The sequence below is a fragment of the Salvelinus sp. IW2-2015 genome, unplaced genomic scaffold (genome assembly GCF_002910315.2).
Source record: "Salvelinus sp. IW2-2015 unplaced genomic scaffold, ASM291031v2 Un_scaffold2349, whole genome shotgun sequence".
Classification (NCBI taxonomy): domain Eukaryota; kingdom Metazoa; phylum Chordata; class Actinopteri; order Salmoniformes; family Salmonidae; genus Salvelinus; species Salvelinus sp. IW2-2015.
In genome coordinates, this window is record NW_019943674.1 from 61,109 (window position 1) to 70,753 (window position 9,645).

At 46.6% G+C, this 9,645-nt stretch overlaps 1 protein-coding gene across 1 annotated transcript in view; it reads left to right on the forward strand.

Moving 5' to 3' along the window:
* trib1 (tribbles pseudokinase 1) overlaps nucleotides 1-6,180 on the forward strand; it is a 13,674-nt gene extending 7,494 nt beyond the window's left edge. Inside the window, exon 3 of the mRNA XM_024140982.2 lies at nucleotides 4,737-6,180. Within this exon, the coding sequence (XP_023996750.1) occupies nucleotides 4,737-5,211 (475 nt within the window). The 3' untranslated portion in view covers nucleotides 5,212-6,180. The remainder of the gene's footprint in view (nucleotides 1-4,736) is intronic.
* The last annotated feature ends 3,465 nt before the right edge of the window (nucleotides 6,181-9,645 follow it).

The following is a 9,645-nucleotide window of genomic DNA, read 5'->3' on the forward strand; positions in this document are numbered from 1 at the left end:
ACTTGGGAACACCTCCTCCCCCTACAGACAGCCTCAATGTCTTTTACTGTGGAACACCTCCTCCCCCTCCTCCCCTACAGACAGCCTCAATGTCTTACTGTGGAACACCTCCTCCCCTCCTCCCCCTTCTCCCCCTCCTTCCCCTCCTTCCCCTACAACAGCCTCGATGTCTTTACTGTAGAACACCTCCTCCCCCTCCTCCCCCTACAGACAGCCCTCAATGTCTTACTGTAAGACACCTCCTCCCCCTCCTTCCCCTCCTCCCCCTACAGACAGCCTCAATGCTTTTACTGTGGAACACCTCCTCCCCCTCCTCCCCCTCCTCCACCTACAGACAGCCTCAATGTCTTACTTTAGAACACCTCCTCCCCTCCTCCCCCTACAGACAGCCTCAATGTCTTACCTGTAGAACACCTCCTCCCCCTCCTCACCCCTACAGACAGCCTCAATTCTTTACTGTAGAACACCTCCTCCCCCTCCTCCCCCTACAGACAGCCTCAATGTCTTACTGTGAAACACCTCCTCCCCCCCCCCCTACAGACAGCCTCAATGTCTTTACTTGGAACACCTCCTCCCCTCCTCCCCTAAGACAGCCTCAATGTCTTACTGTAGAACCCTCCTCCTCCCCAAACACCTCAAGTGTCTTAACTGAGAACCCTCCTCCCCCTTCCTCCCCCTACAGACAGCCGCAATGTCTACTGTAGACACCTCCGTCCCCCTCCTCCCCTACAGACAGCCTCAATGTCCTTACTGTAGAACAACTCCTCACCCCTCCTCCCCTACAGACAGCCTCAAAGTCTACTGTAAACACCTCCTAACCCCCTCCTCCCCTACAGAGACAGCCTCAATGTCTTACTGTAGAACCACTCCTCCCCCTCCTCCCCTACCAGACAGCCCAATCTGTCTTACTGTAGAACCCGCCTCCCCCTCCTTCCCCTACACAGCCTCAATGTCCTTACTCGTCAGAACACCTCCTCCCCCTCCTCCACGCTACAGGCAGCCTCATTCGTCTACTGTAGAAACCTCCCCCTCCTTCCCCCTTCAGACAGCCTCATAGTCTTACTGTAGACCCCCCAAGCACCCCAACTTACTTGTAAAACCATCCCCCTCCTCCCCCTACAGACAGCTAATGTCCTCTGTATGAACACACTCCCCCCTCCTCCCCTACAACAGCCTCAATGTCTTACTGTAGAAACACCTCCTCCCCCTCCTCCCTACAGACAGTGCCTCACATGTGCTTACTGTAGAACCCCTCCTCCCCCTCCTCCCCTACAGACGCCTCAATGTCTTACTGTAGAACCCTCCTCCCCCTCCTCCCCCTCAGACACCTCAATGTTTACTGTAGAACCACCTCCCCCCTCCTCCCCTACAGACAGCCCTCAATGGCCTGTCTGTAAGAACACCTCCTCCCCCTCCTCCCCCTTCAGACAACCTCAATGTCTTACTGAGAAACACCTCCTCCCTTCCCTCCCCCTACAAGACACCTCAATGTCTTACTGTAGAACCCCTCCTTCCCCCTCCTCCCTACAGAACAGCCTCAATGTCTACTGTAGAACACCTCCTCCCCCTCCTCCCCACAACAGCCTCAATGTTCTTACTGTGGAACACCCCTCCCCCTCTCCCCTCCTCCCCCTACAGACAGCCTCAGTGTCTTACGTAGAACCACCTCTCCCCACTCCTCCCCCACAGGACAGCCTCAATGCTTACTGTAGGAAGCACCTCTCCCCCTCCTTCCCCCTACAGACAGCCTCAATGCTTACTGTAGAACCCTTCCCCCCCCCTCCACTACAGCCACCTCAATTGTCTTTACTGTGGAACACCTCCTCCCCCTCCTCCCCCTACAGCAGCCTCAATGTCTGACTGTAGAACACCTCCTCCCCTCCTCCCCCACAGACAGCCTACAAGGAAGAGAGTGGGGGGGAAGGGGGAAGAGAGAGCAGAGGAGGGGAAGGGGGAAGAGAGAGGAGAAATCTCTACCACTCCACCTGGAGATGACTCACCTACTTTCTCTCTGTCGCTATGCACCAGGGCTGTTTGTCTCTTTCAGACAGACCAGTAACTGTTAGCCACTGTTGGAAGCCCATACTCTACATGGTCTTTCTTGGGTTACAAGAGGCGTGGATATTGACTAAGTTACAAATGGCACTCTATTCTCTATATACAGTATACTGTATAGTGCACTACTTTTGACCAGAGCCCTATAGGCTCTGTGTAGGGAACTAACTATGTCACTTCTGAAGATAATTTGTTGCACCAGATCTTATTTAGGGGCTTCATAGCAAAGGGGTGAATACATATGCACACACCACTTTTCTGTTTTAATTKTTTTGTAATTTATTCATAAGTATTTTTTTTCATTTCACTTCACCAATTAGGACTATTTTGTGTATGTTCATTACATGAAATCCAAATAAAAATCCATTTAAATTACAGGTTGTAATGTAACAAAATAGGAAAAACGCCAACGGGGATGAATACTTTTGCAAGGCACTGAATTGCAGAATCCTTGACCTATATCTTTAATTTCACAATTGTTTCTGGTGTTACACCTAAGATGTCCTCCCCCTACATTAAGGAGCAGGTAACACTTTATTTGTCCATCTATAGATATTCTACAGACTATCAGTAATATTCCAACTAACTACACCAAAACTATGTGGAAACCTGTTTGTCCAACATCTCATTCCAAAATCATGGGCATTAATATGGAGTTGGTCCCCCCTTTGCTGCTATAACAGCCTCCACTCTTRTGGGAAGGCTTTCCACTAGATGTTGGAACATTGCTGCTATAACAGCCTCCACTCTTTTGGGAAGGCTTTCCACTAGGTGTTGGAACATTGCTGCTATAACAGCCTCCACTCTTCTGGGAAGGCTTTCCACTAGGTGTTGGAACATTGCTGCTATAAACAGCCTCCACTCTTCTGGGAAGGCTTTCCACTAGGTGTTGGAACATTGCTTCCATTAAAACAAAAAAGCATTAGTGAGGTCGGGCACTGATGTTGGGCGATTACGGCCTGGCTTACGGTTGGCGTTCCAATTCACCCCCCAAGGTGTTCGATGTGGTTGAGGGCTCTGCGCAGGCCAGTCAAGTTCTTCCACATCGATCTTGACAAACCATTTCTGTTAGGAACTCGCTTTGTGCATGAGGGCCATTGTCATGTGGAAACAGGAAAGGGCCTTCCCCAAACTGTTTCCCACAAAGTTGGAAGCACAGAATCGTCTAGAATGTCATTGTGTGCTGTAGATTTAAGATTTGCCTTCACTGGAACTAAGGGTTTAGCCCAAACCATGAAAAACAGCCACAGACCACTATCCTCCTCACCAAACTTTACAGTTGGCACTATGCATTGGGGCAGGTAGTGTTCTCCTGGCATCCGCCAAACCAGATTTGTCCGTCGGACTGGATGGTGAAGCGTGATTCTTCACTCCAGAGAATACGTTTCCACTGCTCCAGTGTCTAATGGTGGCGAGCTTTACACACTCCAGACAAACATTGGCATTGTGCATGGTGATCTTAGGCTTGTGTGCGTCTGCTCGGCCATGGAAACCCATTTCATGAAGCTCCAGACGAACAGTTATTGTACTCATGTTGCTTCCAGAGGCAGTTTGGAACTCGGTAGTGAGTATTGCAACCAAGGACAGCTTTTGTAGCCTACCACTTAGCGGCTGAGTTGTTGTCGCTCCTAGATGTTTCCACTTTACAATAACAGCCTTACAGTTGACCGGGGCAGCTCTAGCAGGGAAGATATTTGACAAACTGACTTGTTAGAAAGTGGCATCCTATGATGGTGCCACGTTGAAAGTCATTGAGCTCTTCAGTAATGCCATTCTCCTGCCACCTGTTACTATGGAGATTTCATGGCTGTGTGCTTGATTTTATCACCTGTCAGCAAGTGATATGGTTGAAATAGTCAACTCCACTAATTTGAAGGGGTATCAACATACTTTTGTATATATAGTATCTAGCTCTAACCCTAGCCTTAACCCTTATCCTAAACTTAACCCTAACCCATACCCTAAACTTAACCCTTATCCTAAACTTAACCCTTACCCTAGTACTAAACCTAACCCTTACCCTAAACTTAACCCTTATCCTAAACTTAACCCTTACCCTAGCACTAAAACCTAACCCTTAGTCTAACCGTAATCCTAACATTAGCCAGCAGTTACTTATCGACAGATAGTTTGGTGATAGTATGACCATCTGTAGAGGAAAATCCGGACTATCCAAATAAAGTGTGACTGGTGATCGTTCTGACTTCGGATCTACCGTCCAATTTCTAATAACAGAGATATGTTATATAATGACGAGATGGTCTCAAAAAAACGTGAGACGTTGTCGCAACGGCAGAAAGGCAGGTGGGAGGAAGCGAGATCAGGTGGGAACATTCTAGCCAGTGAGAGGGCAGATACGCATATGAACAACAGATTCCATATAAAAATATATTTCTCAAAGTTGCCGAGATGCCATGTGCATCCACTTTTATCAGTACATTCGTAACAACCTAAACATTACGGAACTTATATTCGATCAAATAAGTCTCACTTAGCAAATTAGCAAGCACAATTTTTGTTGACCAAATCCGACACTTTCTCATAGACCTCCATACAAAAAATACCCTCTTGGTCTGCTTATCGCTGTATTCTCACGTGGACAGATTTTGATGTGAGTGGAGCCTCTTGCTTCGCCCTCTCTGTTAATAACCAACCCATGCTCTTGTCTGAGCTCCGTGTAGGACCCATGTGAAGCTGGAAGGCCTGGAGGACTGCAGGGTTCTAGAAGGAGATGATGACTCCATGTCAGACACCTACGGCTGCCCAGCCTACATCAGCCCAGAGATCCTGAACGGCTCCAGCTCCTACTCKGGGAAGCAGGCGGACGTCTGGTCCRTAGGGGTGATGCTCTACACTATGCTGGTGGGACGCTACCCTTTCCACGACCCAGACCCAGCTACCCTCTTCTCCAAGATCCGCCGGGGCCATTGCTGCCTTCCCGAGGGCCTCTCTCCCCGGGCCAAGTGCCTGRTGCGKTCCCTGCTGAGGAAAGAACCATGGGACAGACTGACTGCCGCCGAGGTGCTTATCCATCCGTGGTTCCACACCACTGCCGACAACGCACAGGAAACAGGGGACAGTGAACAGGAAGTGGGCTCAGTGGAACAGACAGTGCCTTCCTGTGATGTGGAAGAGGAGGATGATCTGTTCTGTTGATTGATGGGATGTATCAACGTGACTCAGCCCCTTGAGTGGAATCGGAACTAAACATGCTCAAATGTTACCTTCAAGAGGGTTTACATTTTATTTTGATTTGTTATTGGATAWTGGTCGTATACTGTTGTGTATGTACCTCAGACACAAGTTTGTAACTCAAAGTACTGTAGTGTTTCATCTATGTGTTAGATTAAGGGAATTGTGTGAAGTACTCAACCATAACTGTGCGTTGTGTGTGTTCACAATAAGTAATTTGGTGCTAAAAACCAGCTCACCATCACATGATGATGTTTTACTAGAGTAGACTAAAGATACAATCTGCTGTTCAAACCGACACCCTGACACTGTTTTGGTAAATAGCTGAGGGAACAACAGAGTAGAAACTCAGGGGCTAATAGAGGTGTGGGAAATGAGTATTTCTACCCTGAGTACTGAACGGACATCTGACTATTTCTACCCTGAATACTGAACTGACATTGGCTATTTCTACCCTGAGTACTGAACTGACATCTGACTATTTCTACACTGAGTACTGAACTGACTATTTCTACCCTGAGTACTGAACTGACTATTCTACCCTGAGTACTGAACTACATCTGACTATTTCTACCCTGAGTACTGAACTGACTATTTCTACCTGAGTACTGAACTGACATCTGACTATTTTCTACACTGAGTACTGAACTGACTATTTCTACCCTGAGTCCTGTGCTGTACTGACATCTGACTATTTTACCTGAGTACTGAACTGACATTTGACTATTTCTACCCTGAGTACTGAACTGACATTTGACTATTTCTACACTGAGTACTGAACTGACTATTTCTACCTGAGTACTGAACTGACTATTTCTACCCTGAGTACTGAACTGACATCTGACTATTTCTACCCTGAGTACTGAACTGACTATTTCTACCCTGAGTACTGAACTGACATCTGACTATTTCTACACTGAGTACTGAACTGACTATTTCTACCCTGAGTCTGTGCTGTACTACATCTGACTATTTCTACCCTGAGTACTGAACTGACATTTTGACTATTTCTTACCCTGAGTACTGAACTGACATTTGACTATTTCTACCCTGAGTACTGAACTGACATTTGACTATTTCTACCCTGAGTACTGAACTGTACTGACATTTGACTATTTCTACCCTGAGTACTGAACTGTACTGACATCTGACTATTTCTACCCTGAGTACTGAACTGACATCTGACTATTTCTACTCTGAGTACTGAACTGACTATGTCTACCCTGAGTACTGAACTGACTATTTCTACCCTGAGTACTGAACTTACTACATCTGACTATTCTACCCTGAGTACTGAACTGTACTGACATCTGACTATTTCTACCCTGAGTACTGAACTGTACTGACATCTGACTATTTCTACCCTGAGTACTGAACTGTACTGACATCTGACTATTTCTACCCTGAGTACTGAACTGTACTGACATCTGACTATTTCTACCCTGAGTACTGAACTGACATCTGACTATTTCTACCCTGAGTACTGAACTGACATCTGACTATTTCTACCCTGAGTACTGAACTGACATCTGACTATTTCTACCCTGAGTACTGAACTGACATCTGACTATTTCTACCAGAGTACTGAACTGACATCTGACTATTCTACCCAGAGTACTGAACTGACATCTGACTATTTCTACCCAGAGTACTGAACTGACTATTTCTACCCAGAGTACTGAACTGACTATTCTACCCTGAGTACTGAACTGACTATTTCTACCCTGAGTACTGAACTGACTATTTCTACCCTGAGTACTGAACTGACTATTTCTTACCCTGAGTACTGAACTGACTATTCTACCCTGAGTACTGAACTGACATTTCTACCCTGAGTACTGAACTGACTATTTCTACCCTGAGTCAAGACTATTCTACCCTGAGTCCTGAACTGACTATTTCTACCCTGAGTCCTGAACTGACTATTTCTACCCTGAGTACTGAACTGACTATTTCTACCCTGAGTACTGAACTGACTATTTCTACCCTGAGTACTGAACTGACTATTCTTACCCTGAGTACTGAACTGACTATTTCTACCCTGAGTACTGAACTGACTATTTCTACCCTGAGTCCTGAACTGACTATTTTCTACCCTGAGTACTGAACTGACTATTTCTACCCTGAGTACTGAACTGACATCTGACTATTTCTACCCTGAGTACTGAACTGACATCTGACTATTCTACCAGAGTATGAACTGACATCTGACTATTCACCGAGTACTGAACTGACTATTCTACCCTGAGTACTGAACTGACTATTTCTACCCTGATACTGAACTGACTATTTCTACCCTGAGTACTGAACGACTATTTCTACCCTGAGTACTGAACTGACTATTTCTACCCTGAGTACTGAACTGACTATTTCTACCCTGAGTACTGAACTGACTATTCTACCCTGAGTCCTGAACTGACTATTTCTACCCTGAGTACTGAAACTGACTATTTCTACCCTGAGTACTGAACTGACTATTCTACCCTGAGTACTGAACTGACTATTTCTACCCTGAGTACTGAACTGACTATTTCTACCCTGAGTACTGAACTGACTATTTCTACCTGGTCCTGAACTGACTATTTCTACCCTGAGTACTGAACTGACTATTTCTACCCTGAGTACTGTGCTGTACTGTGATTACTGCTCTTTCTCCATTCAAATCTGAGGTTCAGTGGCTCCATCGCCCTGGTTAGTCTGTCCATTTGGCAGCCTATTACCTCTGTAGGGCCCCACAGCCATATGGCCCTGGTCAACAGTAATGAATTACATAGGGAGTAGGGTTTCATTTGTGATGCAGACTAAGACAGTGATGTTCCCTCTTTAATGCTCAGTCTAGCAGTCATTCTCCACATGACAGTGATGTTCCCTCTCTTTAATGCTCAGTCTAGCAGTCATTCTCCACATGACAGTGATGTTCCCTCTCTTTAATGCTCAGTCTAGCAGTCATTCTCCACATGACAGTGATGTTCCCTCTCTTTAATGCTCAGTCTAGCAGTCATTCTCCACATGACAGTGATGTTCCCTCTCTTTAATGCTCAGGCTAGCAGTCATTCTCCACATGACAGGGATGTTCCCTCTCTTTAATGCTCAGTCTAGCAGTCATTCTCCACATGACAGTGATGTTCCCTCTCTTTAATGCTCAGTCTAGCAGTCATTCTCCACATGACAGTGATGTTCCCTCTCTTTAATGTTCAGTCTAGCAGTCATTCTCCACATGACAGTGATGTTCCCTCTCTTTAATGTTCAGTCTAGCAGTCATTCTCTTCTCGTCTATGTGGGCCCATTTAGTGTTTCCTCAATGACGTTTGGCCAAATTAATCTACAATCAACTGATTGTTTTTTTGGGCAAGACTTTTCATTATCTGTTGTTTTGTTTGATCTTCTGAAAAGCTGTTTGACGTAGGGTGAACCACGTATTCATTCAAGACTTTAACTGACACGCGTGGACATTGTTTATAGTGCACTGTGAATGAAGTATTTGTGACACATTCTCAAGGCTTAACCACATAGGTTAAAGAGAAAATATGATTCATTGTAAAAACATGTAAATATGTATGTGGAGAAATGTTATAAAATATATATTTTATATTCAGATTCTGTTGTTTATTGTGTATTTGTCCACTCACACACTACCGCTCACACACTTGTTGGATGCCTAGAGTTTGTTCGCCACGGGAYCCATCTCCTGCCTCTCCTCCCCCATCTGATGGCGGAGTCGATGGAGCACAGCAAGAGAATCATGACAATCAACGATGGTCGCATGTCACGAGTCGTGGAAGACGAAGACAGCGGCCTCCCATAAAGCAGTCTACACTCCCAACGAGAGGCCCGGAGGGGATACAAACAACTAATAGTTTCACCATCCTGGAGCCTGGTCTTCCTCACCTTCAGCGATGGGGTACCTGTGTCTGGAGCCTGGTCTTCCTTCAGCGATGGGGGTACCTGTGTCTGGAGCCTGATCTTCCTTCAGCGATGGGGTACCTGTGTCTGGAGCCTGGTCTTCCTGCCCCTTCAGCGATGGGGTACCTGTGTCTGGAGCCTGATCTTCCTCACCTTCAGCGATGGGGTACCTGTYTCTGCGGCCACAGGGCCTACTCCTATGATTTCTAAGTCGACGTCYGCAACCTTCCGTGCCTGCTCTGGATCGAGTGGGGCTTCTCCATCTYTCGGAGGCCAGCACCAGGCACCGGGAGCAACGGGCTCAAGTTGTCCTGCCTCTCGTCCGTCCATAAAGGGTTCTCCATCTGTCGGAGGCCAGCACCAGGCGCCGGGAACAACGGGCTCAAGTTGTCCTGCCTCTCGTCCGTCCATAAAGGGTTCTCCATCTGTCGGAGGCCAGCACCAGGCGCCGGGAACAACGGCTCAAGTTGTACTGCCTCTCGCCCGTACATAAAG